At 31.7% G+C, this 19,981-nt stretch overlaps 1 protein-coding gene across 3 annotated transcripts in view; it reads left to right on the top strand.

The window, feature by feature from the left end:
- LOC143249646 (NPC intracellular cholesterol transporter 1-like) overlaps positions 1-19,981 on the top strand; it is a 62,957-nt gene that overhangs the window by 20,786 nt on the left and 22,190 nt on the right. For all 3 annotated transcript variants that reach the window (XM_076499892.1, XM_076499890.1, XM_076499889.1), the window contains exons 6-13: positions 2,697-2,923; positions 3,344-3,475; positions 11,785-12,151; positions 12,683-12,812; positions 15,947-16,155; positions 17,042-17,221; positions 18,076-18,136; positions 18,498-18,626. In XM_076499892.1, the coding sequence (XP_076356007.1) occupies positions 2,697-2,923; positions 3,344-3,475; positions 11,785-12,151; positions 12,683-12,812; positions 15,947-16,155; positions 17,042-17,221; positions 18,076-18,136; positions 18,498-18,626 (1,435 nt within the window). The remainder of the gene's footprint in view (positions 1-2,696; positions 2,924-3,343; positions 3,476-11,784; positions 12,152-12,682; positions 12,813-15,946; positions 16,156-17,041; positions 17,222-18,075; positions 18,137-18,497; positions 18,627-19,981) is intronic.

A 19,981-nucleotide genomic window follows, 5' to 3' on the forward strand; every position in this document is an offset into this window, starting at 1 on the left:
TAATGTGTTGATAGTATCTGTGCACATGTGTGTGTACATGACTTGCAACGTAATAGGAACCAAGTAATCAGTAAAGTGCTAGATTAGCGAGCAGTGTGGTGTTTCAAAAAGTTAGGAAAATGTTTTTATAAATAGGATGGATGGCTGAATTTTGCCAACAAAATGGAAAGGTAGGCAGTGATCTGACCATATCTTTCTCTTTTTGCTTTATTTACATATAAAGTTCAAATTACATATAACATTTTATTCCCCCCACCCCCAAAAAATACACCTTAAGGCACCTCATTACCCCTTATGCACTATGCTCTTTATAAAGCCATTTATCCAGCCCAGTTCGGCCAGGTGGTTAAGGCACTTGGCTCGTAATCTGAGGGTCATGGGTTTGAATCTCCACACCAAACATGCTCGCCCTTTCAGCTGTGGGAGTGTTATAATGGGATGAGCAATCCCACAATTCATTGGTAAAAGAGTAGCCCAAGAGTTGGTAGTGAGTGGTGATGACTAGCTGCCTTTTCTCTAGTCTTACACTGCGAAATAGGCATGGCTAGTGCAGATATCCCTCGAGGTGCTTCATGTGAAATTCAAAACAAACAAAGCCACTTGGATCATGTAGAATTATTTGTAATTCTAGGGTTAACATGAGAGGAATTCAGTTTCACTTTATTCCAAGGGCTTATAACACTCAAAATTAGATTTTGATAACTGTGATTGTGCTTGACAACAAATAAACACTTCATTACATAATTTTTATGGTTGTTTCATACTTTACATTTCTACCATATATTTATGTGAATAGTTATTCCTTTTCTTTGCTATCTATTTACATTTTGTTTGTTTGTTTTTAACCGCTTTCTTCTATTTAAACCACATGAGTATTAATGTTCTTAATATCTGTACACAAGCTGAAATGCCCGTCATCTAACAAGGAATGTTTAAACTTAATTAAAGCAATGCAAGTTTAACAGCAATTATATATTTCAGTGTAATAACCTGAACATAAACTTTATTTTAACATTTTAAAATTATACTATAGCTTTTTCATAAACAGTGTCTTTACTTTTTGTTTTTATTTTTTAGTTTGCTTTTCATCTTCCAACTAATAAAGATTTTGAGGTGATCTCTCCATTGAACACCTTGCATCTCATTCACCATGAGAAAAGCATGGTTGTTTGAGAACCAATCCCATAACTTTCATACTTTGTCCTTGAATTCCCTTAGAATATTCTACATTGTCTAAAGTGTCAGTCTAATATTATTTGAGATTACCTTAATAGGCTGGGAGTAATTAACCAACAGGTTTTGCAAAATAGAAAAAGGTTAAATTCGTTTTTGACCTACTTAGGATATATAACTGATACAAAAGCCAATGTGTGTCGTATCATGCTTGATTTTTCAAAATTGGAGGAGTCATAAAAGCCAGGATGCATTTATCCAGATAGAATAGCTTGATTAATGTCTGACCATTATGATTTTTGTGACAGGGGTACAAGAGAAGGGGGGGGGGCTATGGGGCCATGAAACCTCATAAGTGTTGATTTATAAACCTAAAGTAGAGACATTGGTGTGGGATCACTTAGCTAGCCTAGAGTGAAGTACATAAATTTTATAATGAGAGTAAAAATATTGATTCAATTTTTAAAGTTAATGTGTGTGTTTCTTGTAGCAAAGCCACATCAAGCTATCTGCTGAGCCCACCGCTGTAAGTCCGTAGACTTTCCGCTGTACTAGTGGCTTTTAAAGTTAAATCATTTCTAACTTATTTTCTTTTTGTAGCACCAATGTTTTTAATTAAAAAAAACAAATCTCTTGAATCAATGAAGGCTAAATTAAGAAATCAACAAATATTTTTCCAGTTTTGTTGTCTATACATTTCATTTTACTTTTAGTATATTGACTAACAACAATATTAGGTTCTACATTTGTTGGTAAGCAAAATGACATAAAACCATTGTTGGAATGTAGTGTTACCAAAATACTTTGGCTTTTCTATAAACCAAGTTTCTCACCTAGCTGATTTTTACAAATAAGGTTTCTATGAATATGTCGCAAATTAATTTCATGAATGATTTTTGACTACCTCAACTGCACTTTTCTGCCTCTTAGTCAAGATGTATTTATTTCAGTTAGCTGTGAAAGCTGAAGTTGAATTATGGTATACTATGGGGTGGGGGTGGTAATACTTGTCCGGTCATTTTTGACAAGCTAAATAGTAGTTCCTCATAATTAAGTGTTTGGTTTAGGTTGTCTTTATACATCTGCTGTTTATAATGCTGTTCTTCCTTTTGATATTTTTATTTTATTTTACTTAACTGTCCCCCCCCCCACACACACAGTGTCCATTAGTATGTTAGTTTGCATTTAAGTGCATTTCTATAAATATATGTAAATATTCTCTTCCTTTGTTGTTTTTGTACAGTAATCATTAATGTTCTGTCTTTTAATGTGTTTGTGTATAATAGATTATACATTTTCGTGTAATTAAACAAAACAGATCAGTATGAAGACATATTTAATATGCAAGTACAAAAAGTATTTCCTGTTTTGGTAAAGCTTTATAATGATAGAAATGAACTAGCCTTTGAAACAAATATGATACACAAAATGTAGATGCTTTTATTTTCAAAGTAATCCAACTATTTTAACTTTTGAAGTTTTCTGGTCTTTGTGTCTGTACTTATATTCTGGGAATATTTCAGATGTTCTGAAGCTGCATATTTGGGTGGTTATGCTTGTTCATGCCGAGACTGTAAAGATTCTTGCTCAGTAGAAACGCTAACATTTACAGTCCCTGAAGAGAAGGAACCTTGGCAGATTGGTGGACAAGATGGAATGGTTGTTCTAATGAGCATAGTTTTTGCCATTCTAGTCCTGGTCATCACTGTTGGTTATGTTTACACATGTACTAAGGAGCAAGACCTTGTATGTTAGTATATAAAGTATACTTGTTAAGTATAGGAAAGGGTCAGGTTGTTGCTTGAATTGGTTTGCTAATTTTAAGTTTCAGTTAGTACAACAAAATACTTGTGTACAATATCTTTAATACTTAGCCTTTAATAAAATAAAAGGTCAACTTCAAAGTATGGTCTTTTTCAAATTTAGCTAATTTTGGTTTAGGAGACACATTACCTTTTACTTGTTAAATAATGGTTTGATTTTTGTTTTTCTGAATATTCTAGTGTGAAATGGATATTACAATAATAAATTTAATCATGGGTATTAATTGCCTGTGCTCATAAAAATGCTGCCTTCTTTACATTTTTTAAAAATAAACTTGGAGTAATTTCTCTTCAGTACCTCAGTAGTGACTATTAGGTTTCTTAGAAGAATATTTTTTTCTTTCTAGGTGGAATTCAGGAAATGACTACTGTACACACTCCCAGAAGACTTGCTAATTTAAATCCTCATGGTATTACAGCAACAGGTGTAGATCTTGGCTCTCTTGAAGAAGTAGAACCCCTTAGATCAAAACAAACAAGTATGGACCACTTTTTGTTTTTATAATACACTATCTTTTGTTTTTACAACAAATTGGTATTTGCTGTAAACTGCTTTTTTTTGTTAGGAGGTGCAGCTGATGTCATTCTAAACAGATATTCCAATCTCATATTTTGTTGCAGTTATATCTTAAAATACCAAATATATATTAGTTCTCTTCACATGAGGTTGGCCAGTTGGACCAACCACATGATTTCTTTGTAGTTCTTTAATTTTAAAGTCTTTATAGATTTAATCTTCACAAAATCTGGTAGTTTTTTAGTTAATGTTACAAGTCTTTCACATACAAATAATCATGATTTTAAGTGAAGTATTTTTAATAAACTAAAATAAAGATTTTTCCATTAATAAATTGAGTAATTATTTTGAATAGTCCATGTGCAAATTTTATCTTAGGAATGAAAATACTTTCCTTCATCTCAAAATTCCAACATTTCATTTGTATAATCTGTAAAATCTTCTAAATACATTTCAAATGTGTTTTTTTTTCAGTGAAACTTTGTTTTAACTGTCATTTCTTTTCTATCCTAACTTAAAACAAGGTTGGTCAATTTGAATGGCCTTGTGATTCACCCCCTCCCAAACAAACCTAAATTACCCTCCTTTTCTTTGCAGAATAACCTCAGATGTAGCATGAAACTACTTTAGTTTATCTTAAGCAGCTTTAAACACACAACAGTGCCATCTATTTGTATTGTATTGCCCTTTCCATTATGTCTAAAACTACTATTCATGCCTTTTGACTTGTAAATCACTTGGGGAATGTGCAGCTCGCCTTATGCTAGTAAAGTATATTACCTACAAGCTGCTCAGAGCTTGTCATGTGCATGCCTCTTGAAACATTTTTATTTTTTAGTCATTGTTCATTTTACCTAATATAATCTTAACTAACCAAAAGAGATGTTTATTTTCACATTTTAGTTTATTCTTTATTATTATAAAATAAACAAGAAATAAAGCACTTACCTGAGTAATTCTTTCTTTTGGTTTTTAATTAATGATGACTTATCCCTATTTTTTTTAAACTAATGGTAGTCATGAAATAAGTAATTTTTACTTAAGTAAATAATCCACCAAAGAATATAGACTAATAACATGCAAAAAGCAGTTAATTTCCTCTTACAATCACAATTTTTCTGGCTTTCTAATTATGTGACAAAAGCCATTAATGACAGATGCATCTAAGCTTGTCATTGTGATTCCTGTGGGAACCAAAGTTAAATTGGAAATGAAATTGTCTATTCTGTGTTTAGAAAACAATGTCATGCAATACATCATTTGATAGATGAAAACCTTGGTTATACGAAATATATTATTAAATGTAAGAGAACTATTAACAAATCTGGAAGAGAGGATGTGGTTAGAGGGTTCTGATCTTCTATTTGATAGCTCTCTAAGCAAACAAAATTGAAGGCTATAAAAATTATAGTTTAAGTAATGATGATTTTATGATGAGTTAATTTTGCAGTTTCTTGGGGGGGGGGTGGATAAAATAGAGATAAGATACCTCGAGAAAATGTTTTGTGTGAATCACACTTCAGGAAATTCAAGATTTTAAAAAATTGTGCCTTGTAAACTTAACTTGTATACTATTAAAATATGGGTTATTAGCTAAGATTTTATGCTGTACTAATTAGTATAATATAAAAAGTAGTTTAATAAAATTTTGAATTAAAGACACTAAAGCCTTGTATCTCGTGCAGTAAAGGTTACCTGGGGAAAAGTTGACTTGTCTGCTGCCAAAGAGAAGTAGACAAAGTTGGCTGCTTTATTTGTAAGCTGTCTTGTCACGTCTGCTGAGAGGTGTGAAATTCTTCATTGAACTGTTGTACGATTCAAAGCCACCTTCTCTAGCTTGCGAACTGCTTCCAGACACAACTTTTATGATGCAGTAATCATACATTGCTGGACAAAATCACCATCAGTGAACAGTCGGCCAAATTTCTCTATCATCAACGAAATATCATAACTGACCTCGCATGCTGCACCTAAATCTGCTGACTGCTTTGAGAAAACGTTCTGCTGGTGATTCAGCGACCATTGCAGAGATTCAGTTCAAGCTGTTCGTTCATCACCGACAACGTTGTGGAAATCTTTATGCTTCGACTCATAATGATGCTTTACATTGGATACCTTTGCCACTGCTACTGTTGAATGACACAGCAGACAAATCTCGTTCTTCTGTTGTTGAACAAAACAGTATTGCACAGTCCAATTATCGTGAAACTGCTGGTGTTTGTCGTTAAATTTTCTTGTACGATTAGCTGCCATTTTGTTACTTAAATAATATCAAAATAGGGCTCATAAGTAAATCTCGAAGAACAATTGGAACGCTTGAGATTTCGTAGTTACGGAAATATTACATCATTGCGCCAATGGTTAAATGCCTATGCATTAACAAGATTTGCTTATTAAATTTTCTTAATTGCTCGACACATATGGAACCATCCATTATCTAATCTAATGCATATTCTTCTATAGCGCTTAATCTTCGTGCAGGTGCAAACTCTAAGCGCATCTAACTCCGCTTGATTTTCCCTTTGATATCACGCCCCAATCCGTCCGTGGGCGGACTTTGTGCACCACTGGTGTAGATGTTGAATAGTAATTGGGAGAGTGGTAATCATTCATACACACCAGTGTTGATGCTGACCCATGATGACTGCCATCATCTATGCTTTGTGATTCATCTTTGGGTAGTATATGCTGCTATGATTCATCTTTTTACATGTTACATTGATACCAATTTTGAGCATTTTTAGCAAGATTGGGCAGTTGGTATTCACTGTAGGTATCTCCCAGACCTAAAGTTACTGTCAAGGTGTGCCAACAAACTTCAAAGCTTTCCCACATTTTTCATATTTATTCTTTATGTATAATTATAAAAGCAACCACTTGCCCTGGAAGTTAATATTTTGAGATTTAGCTTTGTCATGGTATTAGTTGTGCATCTGGTTGATATGGATTTCCACACTGTATCTGTGGAGTTTCAGATTTTTCATTACTGCGTAAACTTATTTTACAACTATCTGGTTTTTCATGATATGCAATAGTTGCACAAGGGTCATTCCGTGTCAAATCATTCAGATTTTGAAAAATTCACATATACTCATCTACCCATATAATGGAAAATTACCAAAGATTAGATCAATATCTAGTAGTTTCTGATTTACAGCCCTGTAAAATTTAATCTTTTTTATTTTATTTTTGGCGAATTCATTTTCGGGCAACTTTGGCTGCTTAAAGCTGCAAGAGTAATGGTGGTAGAAGGCTGAAATTTGCTACCTTGACTGAATTAATCTCAAAGAATTCAAGAATGGTCTCAAACCAAGTTTATCTTAGGATTGTCATCATGAGGCTGTAAAATCACCCGAAAACCCAAAATTGTAAAAAACATTGGTTTATTTAATAAGCCATAGGTCTAAGACTTAATATGATACAAAGCTGAATGTTTCTTCAAATTTCCTATAACATATCAGTTGATAAATCAGCAATTGTTGTAATTAAATGTCTGTTAGATCTCCTGTAAAAAAATTTAGTTGCATGCAACTTTTTATGATTTAACTACAAATAACCTTACTTCAAGCCACAGTTTGACCATGTCACCAGTTATTCAGCCTTTTCAGATTTTTGCCATATATTCTTACATCTCTGAATATGATCTACAAAAAAAATCAAGATGTTGTTCAACCTAATTTTTGAGTTATAATTTTTAAAGTATCCTCTAACCATACGTTTTTTATTTTAAAAAAATTCAGTTCAGGTGTGTTACTGTGTACAAATATATCCATACAATTTGAAAAATACCTGTCAGAATTTTATGCATCCCACTGAAATATTCTAATCAGCCTTTCACAATGGTAAACAATGAAGTTGTAAGAAACAAGAAAGAAGTAATTCATTTCTGAACAAGTTGATTGGCATAACTAGTTAGATCACATGGCAATGCAAATACATTGTGTATGCATTAGTTATGCAGATATGACTGAGTTTAAGATTCATAATATAATAAATACAAAGGTAAATCAGACACAAAAAGCACAGTGCTACAACAGGGGATAACCGAGAAAGATTAGTCACATCAAACTGCAATAATCATGACAATGAAATGTTTCAAAAACTGCTTTGGCAATAAATTAGCCTTAACAACATCAAATAAACATTGCTTTGTTCAGACAGCTTGAATAAATGTTCGAAATTTGAGTTTGGTTATGTTGAAATCACTTGACTTAGAACATAGTGGCGAGCACTACTGCCTTGCACAGTAGGGTGCACTTATCAGACAAAGAATATGTTGGAAAGGAATCCAGCTTTCATCTTTGTGTGACCTTGCAGGCCATGAGAACAGTGAGTTTCTTGATTTCTTCATAAATGACACCAACACATCAGAATGTTCATCTGATCTATCTTTTATGTTTCCCACATACCATTCATGATTGTATATGCATGCTACATATTTCCCTGGCTGATAATTGTCATTGCTATCATTAGACCCTATTTGAGCTGCTGTAGCATCACTTTCACTGTTACTACCAACAGTTACAACTGTGTACACATCATCATCTGATAGCCTTCTCATATACAATTTGTTGGTAGAGTGGGGAATAAAGCTGTGATGTGACCTGCCACACCTGCCACAGTTTTGTATTTTTCATAGTGCTCAAGTAGATCAAACTTTACACAATTTTGCAGGACTGATTCCTGATTGACAGGAAAGAACTGAATGCCCTGAATGTGGTCCTTTGCACAATGGTACATATCAGACACTTAAAATTTGATTATTTATAGGCAATTGAAGGTTTGCACAAGCCACCAGCCTCTTCACCATACCCCCAACTCCAGCGCATGGACTTTTCCCATGACTGGTGGCAAAAAAATGCCATTCAGCGGATGACTGATAATCTTCAAAACGGTAGCATAGATTTGCAAGAGTTTTAAAATTCTTGACTTGCAAAGCTGCTCCATTGCTGAAATAAGTGATCTTTTCTGTGACTCACAGTGACTACAGAGCCAATTGACCACCTGAGCATAGCTGGGACAATAATGTGTGGTAGTTACAACACAAGTAATTGCAAGTTTCTCAAAATATTTAAACAATCACAGATATATTATATTCCTGTTGAAGCTTATCAAAAGGCAAACACGTAGTGATATGGCTATAAGCATGTCTATTAAATAAAAACATCTAAACAAAAACTAGCAATACAATTTGATATAGAGGCTTCAGGCCATTGAAATTGCTCCTTTTGTGTTCTAATTACAAGAAAATATGATATTTTTACTATCTATGATAAGAGAATATATTGTTTCTTTACCATAAAGCACCAGCACTTTATTAGAAGGTGGTGATAATCTGAAATTTCATGGATTAATGAGGGCCACAGACGCAGGTCTAATGAGCCATGTTGTAAAATCGAGGCTCAGACTAAAGGGAGCGGAGGGGGTAATATAGGGTACATCTGGATTTGAGCAGCCCAAACCTGTCGTTAACAGTACACTAAACGTACACTTTGGTCAGCAGCTTCTGCAGCTAAGGAGAGTAAGGCGTTCAACAATAAAACCGGCTAGACATGCATAAGAACAAATGTCGTAGGAAAACTGCACAATATAACATAAGATTAATGCAGCTACAAGCTACAAATGGCCTGCCAGATCTAGATCACAGGAGTTTACACTTGGGAGTAATATTCTCCAATTTCGTGGTCTGTTCAATCTGTTGTGATGAAAATTTTACTTAAATCTTACACAATGTACAAAACATCGGTAGATTCTGTGATGGTGCTTGCAAGCCTTGCATGTATACTTAAGCCTACTGACTGATACTTATGAACTATCGCTTAGATCAAAAAGCTTAGAAGCACGCCTATATTAAAGATGTACATTTCGGCTACTGAAAAAGCCTACATCTAGGCCTAATTATGTAATTCGATTGGTAAGAACACGAGAATGACAAGAACAAACACACAATTTGTAGGCCTGTGATGCAATAAAACAATTCAACAGAGCAACTGTAGGGGGGATGATTGTATGCACCATACCCCCCACCTAAAATGAAGGGGGGGATGTATACCACACATCCCCCCAGGATCAACACCCCTGCTTACTACATTTTATGACGTGAATAATCAGCTTAGAGTGGTTTTCAACCATTTTGATCTGCAAAAATGCTACCACATTTTTTTTGAACCAATATTTTATGAAGGTAGGCTGTGTCTTTACTCTGCTGGAAGTTTCATGTTTTTTAAAATTTAAATACATCTTTGTTACTAAGCTTAACAAATTATAGTGGAATTCTATGAAATTAGTATAGTTATTTATTATTTGTTCGTTATTCAACTTTGTATATAAAACCTAAAGAAAATTGATTTGGTGTCTTCCATGTGCAAAATTTTAAAAGGCTTAGCAACTTATGTCCAACAGCAGCAGAGTTAAAAGGTTGTAGCAAGAAGAAATAATTGTTTGTTTTACTTCTTGATTTATTGTTCTATATTTTAAGAAAGGTTTCATAATTTATTTCTAAATAGTAATCTATATACATATATAATGTATAGTAATTGAAATGTGACTATATATTACAAAATACTAGTCCATTAAAACACAGGGCAGGCTAAAGGTCACTTTTATATTAGATAAGTAACATGAGTGCACATGCATTGGGTCATTGCAAGTTGTGTAATGTTAGCTAGGCATGACTGGAAGGTCAATATAATAAAAAAAATATATAGTGTTACGAGATTTAAGCAACTTAGACTAAATGTGTATTTTCATGTTATAACATTTAGTCATTCTAGCAAGAGAAAATTAATTCATATTTCCTGATTTTTTTTATGATGGTTGTGAAGTTGGTGAAATGACATCCCATATAATTAGAGTATGGAAGATAACAAAATATAAAGTCTTATTTAAAACAAACATTTGAAGTGTATTAAGGGAGATTACACAAATATGAAATTTTTGGAATGAATAGTTCTTTTCAATTATAACATGAAATCACTTTGCACCCACACTAGTAATGAAACAAACTTGATATTTCTTTAAAAATCTGATTTGTTTTTTATAAAATACTTGTATTTTTTACTGAGAGTCTACCAGATTTTGTGAAAATACATGTCGTATCAAAAGTTATAGTGCAAATACTTAATGTGTGCAAATGTGTAGAATGAATTTGTATGTATTATACCAAGCCCTTAGTGAAAGGATTAACTAAATAAATTGCTTTGTCTTCAGTTTACCAAGTTTCCATTTTTGCTGTAACATATTGCTCTTAAGTATTTGTACAGATATTCAGAAATGTCTCAATTAGGCTTGGGAAGTAGTCATTAACTGTGAGAGATGTTGTAGATTATCTTTATAGGTTGGAGTAGCATTCAAAATGTCTTTATCAGATTAAGTTATTGTTTAAGATGATTGATATAACTACCCATTATCTAAATTTATTATATCAAATTTAAAACAGGACTTATTTTTCATTATTACATTTATTCTGTTGTGTAATTTTTATTGACATAAATATCTCTAGTCATTATTTAAGATGGAAAAGATAAAATTGCCTTTACTGGCAAAACCACAGTCATTAATAAATGAAATATTTGTGAAAGGTACAATTGTTTGTTTTTCCTCTATTCTGTACCTATCTTGTTTAAAAGCCTAATTTTTAATCATTGACAAATGAAATTAAATCTTTTTAAAAATTAGATTTGAATGTTTTGTTTAAAGTGTGGCTATTCAAACTGAACATATTTTATTTAATTGGTATTTTGAATTTTTCTATTCTTGAAATTATAATAAATATTCTGAATAATAAATACTCTAGCAAATGTCTAACACCATGCTTAAGATTGTTTAAATGTGCATTGTAGTATACATTCTTCAATTATGTATATTGTACAAGTGTATTAACATGCAAGATGGTTTGTGTATTTTGTACAATAATAAAATGGTTTAAGTTTCTTTAATAAATACAGAAAAATAATTTTAAATTAAAATTCAGTTTTCATGGAGATCCTTTATGAAATATTGGGTATCAACATTTAATGTGTTTTTACACGCACACACAGATTGTAATACACCTTTTAAATTTTAAATTAAATTCTAAATTTGTAAGTTGTTTAAGAAAGTTTAGTGTAATCTCCATATTCTTGCAGTCTACTTTGTGTGAAAATCTAATTTTATTGTAGTACTGGAGGTACAAATTGCAATTTTATTTTTAAAGATGTAGTTGTCATTATTAAGACTGTTTTGACTTGGTCTTTGCAGTTGATCATGAATCTTAATGTTTTATATAAACAGATTCATCACAACCTCAATCAGTTGATAAGGGTATTTCAGCATCATCCACAATGAATAGTATCAGTGAGGGTGAGATACAGGATGATAAAAATGGCAGTGCACTCAAAACCCAGATCCTTGATAACATATCTTGTTTTGAGAAACTTGGGGCAAGCACGGAACGTATTTTGGAATCTTTGTTTTGTACATGGGGAACATTTGCTGCCAGTCATCCTATACCAGTTACAATTTTGGCTCTGTTGATGAGTTTACTACTTGGTTTGGGGTTAGTTTTCAAGTTTGAAGTAACTACTGATCCTGTTGACTTGTGGGTATCCCATACTAGTCAGGCACGACAAGACATGGAATACTTCAACCAGCACTTTGGGTGCGTAATTTTAGTGTTTGTTTCTTGGTGCTGTTTTTAGAAAATCAAAATAAAATAGTAAACAAAGTAAAACTGAATGTAAAGTACCTTCACCTCTTAACAAAACCTAAATTTATTTAGATTGGTTTGGCATTTAACCCTACATGGTATAGTTATCTATTCTAAACTGGTAAACAAAATCAAACATTTGATTGTTGTTGGTGTTTTTTTTATTGTAATTCAGTTTTAATACCTGTTGGACCAGTTGATTTGTTCTGTTTATACTTACAATTTTTAATGACTTTGGTGTAAAACTTCCTTCAATTTTTATTTTAAAACAATATACTTTTGTGTGTGTGTACATATATATTTATTTGTTAATAGTTGAAAATTTGAAAAACAGAATTTGACTGTGAACTTTATTATTTACAATACTTATTAATTTCATTCAATTGATATAAACTCATGTTTCTGTATCACTAATTATTTTTTTTTTTTTGAAATACACATGAATAAAAAAAAAATTGATTAAATTAAGTACCTATTTTACAGCCCTTTCTATCGAGTAGAACAGATCATCATAACCCCAAAAAACAACAAATCTTTTGTAGCAGAAGTGGACAAGGATGGTTTTGCTAACTATACCTGGGGTCCTGTGTTTAGGAAGGAGTTCCTTCTTGAGGTATGGTTGTTGAAGTCAAACTTTATTATAATAAAATTATTCTTCTTGGAGAAAAATGCTGCATTTAAAGATTTTTTTTTATTTGCTACTGATTAACAATTTGAATAGGAAATTGTTTTTAAGTCCAGTTGTGTATTGCAAATAGTTAGATATTTCAAGGATCTGTTTTGGCCAAGATTTAGAAGAATTAATCTAATAACTCATAAACTGTGACTGATTTAGCACTCTTAATTATTTCTAAAAATTTAGAGGAGGAGTCTGAACCAACTATTGGAACTTCTGTAAGCAAACCTATGATGAAACTGCAGATAAAAAGATTAAATATATACAATCAAAAAAAAAGAACAACAAATAAATGCAGGTTTAGTGTTTAAACATACTTTTGACATGTACTGAAAATTAGTACTTGTGCATTATAAACCTCTGAAATATGTAAAGTACAAATAGGAAAGTCTTCATAGCATTATCACTATATGTTGGAATGATGTGATGTACTCATTCTGTAAAATATGTATGGTAACTTCCATATATGACATAATATAGCACAAAAACATGTTTAAAACTTGAATCAGCTTGCTTTCTGTCTTGCATGTTATGTTAAAGTAAATGAAAGACAACTATGATTAACTCTTTAGCTACAGAAATTTTGCATTGAAAACAATAGAGCACTAATTAATTTGGTGTATTCCACAGGCTGTTTGCTTAAAAGAAATTAAGGTGCACCCTATTGTGTGTTCTGCAATTGCTTGTCAGTTTATAGTCACACCATATGATGCATTCTGTAGCTAAGGGGTTAATTGACTCCAAACTTTTTGGAATAGTTATATTGATAATATTTAGCTGTTCTTATTTTACTAAAACTTAGCTGTCTGCAGATACACTTGCAGTTTTCTTATGAGGAGAGAAAGAAGCACTGGACTTGCTTATAAAATGTATCTCCACCAAAACAAACTTACATGAATTATCAGGTTTTTGTATATGATTGAATTCTTCACAGTAGGTTCTGTGATTTGTTGGCAATAAATGCCAACAGTAAATGGTCAGCATATAATCCACTTGTTTTAAAATAATTCTGTATCCACACACACACACACACACACACACACACACACACACACACACACACACACACACACACACACACACACACACACACACACACACAGTTGTTACAACAATTGAATCTAGAGCTTTAAATAATTCACTTTTTCATCAAAGGTCTACATAAGCTTGTTTGGTTACATTAGAACCCAATTAAGAGGATGAATTATTTATTATCTTCTTTTATTATAGCACAGTCAGTAATAAATTCACTTTTTTGTTGTATCAAGAGCTTTAAATAATTCTCTTTTATGTCAAGTCTACAGAGGCTAGTTCAATTACTTTAGAATCCATTTGACAAAATAAATTATTTTTCCCTATCTTTGTTATATTTCAAGCTGTGAAACTTGCTAGATATCACCTGTACAGCTAAACTGACAAATCGTACCGTCTACGTTTTCTTTTATTATTTTTATTTCTTTCCACAACTTTATAACATGCAATAGAGAAATCCAGAAATATTTAGAAGCTCAAGTAAAATGATGTCAACAATATTACAAAAGCCTGTTACAGCAATTAAAGTACACGTACAATGCACGACTTTTACAGAATAATGTAATTAAACTCGTCACAACTATTGTTTTGATAGTAATTAACTCTTAACATTGTTTTGAAAATTAAATGATAATTAAATATTCAATTGCTAAATAAACCAAGCAGTAACAAAACAGTATTGTATATTCAAAATACATATAGGATACACTAAAACTTTATTCACGGTGGTGATTCATGTCAAGAGCTTTAACTGTAGGCATTAAAAATATTAAAATCATTATATCATTATCAAAAATAAAAGTGAATTTAATAGGTGTGGTATTTGCTATAATAAAAAGTTTGTCTCTCACAGAAACACAATAATCTGGTTAATCAAAATTAACTGTCCACATGTATATACATAAATATGTATATATACATACACCCTTGTACAAATTAATTGAAACAAATGGTCATTTTACAATATTTTCAGCATGGCGGCCAGTGTAGGCTCACTGGACCCTCTGATTTCCTTTAATAGTCATTTTTCACACAGACGGCGTCATTAGCTGTGTTTTGCAGTACGGTCGATCAATTTTGGGATATATGATGAAATTTTGAGGAATATTACATCATTCAAAATTGTTAGAAGGGCAAGGAGACCAGTCAAAAAACAACTTTTTACCAAGTCAATGAAGCAAAAACGGTATCAATGGGGTCTGAAATACAAGAACTGGATGCAAGAACAATGGAGGAAGGTGTTATTCAGTGACGACTCATTTCTTTGTACAGGGTCAAAGAAGTCTGCATGTTCGCAGATCTCCAGGTGAGAAACTTCGAGAATCTCACATCAATCAGTTCGTAAAACATCCCTTGAAGATGTTTTGGGGCTTTTTTAGCTACTATGGCATTGGAGGTTTACATATCGTAGAAGGCATGATGCGAGGACCACAGTACATCGAAGTTTTGCAGAGAAGAGTCATTCCAGAATTGAAAGAGAGATTTCCAGATGGATCTGACATTTTTCAGCAAAATCTGGCTCCGTGCCATACATTGAAACTTATAAAGAATTTTAAGACTACAATGCGAATAAAGGTGCTAGATTGGCCTGGAAACTCTCTGGACTTAAATCATATTGAAAATCTTTGGGCAATTTTTAAAGAAAGAATTTAAGGAAAAGACTGAACTATGAAAGATAAGCTAATTGAGGCCATAATTGAGGTGTGGTACCGTGATCCAAAAATTAGTACAGATTGCAGTCAACTCATGGACTCAATGCCAAAGTGGATTAATGATCTTCTGAAAAATAAAGTCAGTCATATCATGTATTAATTTGTGAGTAATTTTTGGATTCTCGAAATAAAACGCAACAAATTGGCAAAATCGTAATCTTCAGTCTTGTTTCAATTAATTTGCACGAGGGTGTATGTACATATTTATGTGTTTCAAATCTCGGCAAGAGCAAAGCCAGTTGCTATCATTTAAGAAAAAGGATATTGCAGTTTTTAAGAGAGTTTTATATCATGTTTAACTTTCTTTTTTTCCTCCTCCTTCTACAGGCTCTAGACCTACAAAGGAAAATAGAAAGTCTGGTGGTCAGAAAAGAGAACAACAGTATCTCCTTGTCAGATATCTGTCTTGCTCCTTTATCTCCAGAAAATAAAGCTTGTGTTGTACAAAGTGTCTTTGCCTACTTTCATTCTTTCTTCAGTGATGGAGAAACTTCCTTACCAGAAGAATATCTCTCACATATACTAGATTGTACAAGGTAATTCCAGTTTTTCCTTTAAAAAAGGAAAATTTTAAAATTTATTGTTATTTTTTTTGTATAAATAGAGCCTTTCTGTTGTTACGATAATGATAAAACCATGTTTGTTTTTGTTGCCTTTTGAAGGTAGTCTGTGTGGTATCATTAATGTATTACGTAAAGAGCTGCTTCATGTCAGAAATATAATGGCATGAAAAATGACATTTACTGTTTCATACCTAGTGTGTGTGTGATATATCTTTAGTCAGATATGTCTAGGTCATTTATTTTTCAGAAACTTCTAGTAATTAATATGATAGGGTTATATCCTTTTGAATATGTTTATTTTAAATGATTATTGATGTAGGCAATCTAAGAATTGTGAAATACTACACTGTAATTCTGGACTGACTTAAGTTTTAACTACAAGGTTCTGAACAAATGTTTTAATCCTGTTACCCATCTTGAAAGTTGTTAAAATGGACAACCTTCTTGGTTAACTGATAATTAGGTGAATGAAAGTGTTCATTTTCAAAACAGTTTTAATCAACCATTACTCGCTACCTCCATAGTTTAAATAACTTTCTTGTATGTTGTCTAATGGGCTAAAATGTTTGTTTAATTAAGTTTATCATGTGGTTTATTTTTCTGGACATTAAGACAAATCTTTATGATGAAACTTTGTAGAATGCATGGTAACTGCCTGTTATGGAGACACAAGTATAGAGGATGATATTTCAAAAGTCATCATGACTTTTGCCTTTGCCTTCTGAATAGCAGAAGACTTTCAACATCATCCTCTACACTTGTTTCCAAAACAGGCACTTGCCATCCATTCTACAAAGTTTTATCATGAATACTCTGCCAAAATAATCTGTCAAAGAATACAAATCTTTATACTTTACAGCAATGGGTATCAATTTCATTGTCTTGCACCATATGGTGGGCCTTTGATACCCCCTGCAGTTGCTTTTGGTGGATTTGAGAATAATACTTTCCACACAGCTTCAGCTCTGGTTATCACTTTTCCTGTGAACAATTATAATGATCCAGATATGAACAAGAATGCCTTAGAATGGGAAGAACTGTAAGTGGTTTCTATATTGTCCTGTTCTGAAGTATATTAGTTTTATCTTCATTTTATATTCATCTAATAGTAATAAGATGGAGATTATTTTGACTTTCTGTTTAATTATGTTGAACTAATTGTTCTGGTTGTATTAAATATATTTAACGTGAATCAAAATACTGTCATCATATGCTATTGTTATTTACAGATAAATATTTAGTATTATATTTGCATTCTTTCAGGTTCATACTGTCAGCTTTTTAGGTTCCAAGTGGTCATGTTGTAATGTTCCAGTCAACCAAAGTTAATTGTTAGGAATTTCTTAACATTCTTGAATCATTAATATGCTCATCTTTCACTGTATATTATTATTATTATTATTATTATTAGCTTTTCAGAAGTTATCTGAAATTGTGCTATTTTCATTAGAATATCAAAAATTTAATGACAAATTGTTATTTTCAAAAAAACAAAAACTTTCTTTTTCTTACAACTGTTTGGCCATATTAGATAATCTCTGAAGTTGAAGATAAGTATTTATTGGAATTAATTTGAAAACAAATAGGGAAAAAAAAACCTCATATCTAAAAGTTGCATATTGTAAGGAGACAAATAACCATTTCTTTTTAAAAGAAATGCTTACCCTCAGAGAAGAATTGGTTTCCACTTTAATACTAAAGTAGGAAATATACATTGTGTTTGAATGTTAATGAAAGTGTAAAACTTTTATCATGTTGGATCTATTCATGTTAAAAGTATATACTACCATAGCTTTATAAATTAATGTAATGAATCAGGATTAACTCTGATATTATAATTTTACCCATGAGTATACTTTTTTTAAGATGATAAATGTTATTTTGTTCCTTTAGGTTTATTGACTTTATGAAAAACTTCAGCAGTTCAAACATGTCTGTAGCATTTAAAGCAGAGGTTGGTTTTGTGCATTTTATTTTCAGTTATTAGAAATAGCTGTTTTAGTTTACTCAACTGTACTTGCCTTGCTAGTGTATTTTCTCCAACCTTCTCAAAGTGTTTACTGTTTTCTTCAGTACTCTATAATGTATCAAATGAAAACTAAACTAATATTTTTTATGTTTGATTTTGTAGTTTAAGAAGAATTTTGTTCAGTAAACAAAGTCAACACCCATTGTCTAAAATTAATGTTTTAAGCAATTTAATAATTCATCTTATGAAAATCTTAATATTTGAATGCAATCATAAATTATTAAAGTGCTGTCTGGTATCAAGTTTCAAGCCCCTATTGACAGTTCTTCTCTCTTGTTTTGTACAGCGATCCATTGAAGATGAACTAGAAAGGGGAAGCCATTCAGACATCATAACTATAGCTATTAGTTATGTTATAATGTTTGCATACATTGCCATTGCATTAGGAGAAGTAAATAGCTGCAAGACTGTGCTGGTCAGTCTTCATTCTTTGTTTACAAATTTTGATCTTGATAGATACTGCAGGAATAAGTTTATAGTGCCAAGCCAAATATTGTTACATTTGTATTCTGTGTTTTTGTAGAATTGATATAAAATTTTTTTTAATCTCTCTACACTGGCTTGATCAAATTGACCAACCATTTGGCATACTTTCAGTAAACATTGCAAGTCTTTCGCTTACAAAAAATCAGGAGTTTAAAGTATTTTAAATAACTAAATTTTTTCTGTGAATATACTGAGCCCTTTTTTTAACTAGTTCCAATTGTGAAGTGATTTTAATGTTATGCTGAAAAATACTTCGTCTTAAAAATTTCAAATTTAACTTGCTTAATCTGAAAGCTCATAAATACCTTAACATTTGTTTCAAGTAAACTACATTTTACCTGTTATTTTCTATATCCTAACTCCATACAAAGTTGGTCAATTTGTGCCAACTTTGTAAACCACCAAAATAAAATTGTAATAAATCTAAATTACTCTTTTCTGTCTATAATTACTTTAAATTGTAACATGAAATTACTTTTGTTTATCGTAAGTAGCTTTAAACCCGTAACATTATACATATATTTATACTTAAATTTTATTGTTTCATTGTCCTTTGAACTGTCTAACCAGTATTTGCACCTTTTTTATAAGTTGTAAAACCTTTAGGAACATGAGACTAACTTTACACTATTGAATAACATTACTCACAAACTACTCTGAGCTGCTTGCGTGTGTGTCTTGTGAAAAATTATTGTATTATTTATTTTACCTACTCTAACCTTATCTAAAGAGATTACTATTTGTACATTTTAGTTATTTTTATATTAATAAATAAAGAATACAAATGAAATGGAAAACAAAAACACTTACCTGGATTTTTTTCTTTTTTGTTGTCAACTGCCATTGACCCATAAACCTACTTTTATATACTAATGGTAGTAATGCACTACATAATTTTTTATTTATTTAATTAAATAAGGCACCATAGAATATTGAATAACATAACTACCATACTTTTTTCTGGATTTTAAACTATGCAGTAATAGCTATTATAATTTAATCCAAGCTAATTGGTATGTCTCCTGTGGAAATGAAGCTTGACACTTTTCAGTTTATAAAAGGTAACATGTTATTTGATACATGAAAATCTTGGCTTTCTATTAGTTATAAATCATATGGTATTAAAAGTAAGAGAAAACTAATAAATCAAAAAGAAAGGTTGTGACAGATGGATGTTGCAAGGGGGGGTATAATTTTCTATTTGATGGCTCTAAAATCAAATAACATTGAAGGCTATAAAATTATGCTTTGTTAGAGCAATGGTGATTTTATAGTGAGTAATTT

This window comes from Tachypleus tridentatus, chromosome 4 (assembly GCF_004210375.1).
Source record: "Tachypleus tridentatus isolate NWPU-2018 chromosome 4, ASM421037v1, whole genome shotgun sequence".
In the NCBI taxonomy this organism is placed as follows: domain Eukaryota; kingdom Metazoa; phylum Arthropoda; class Merostomata; order Xiphosura; family Limulidae; genus Tachypleus; species Tachypleus tridentatus.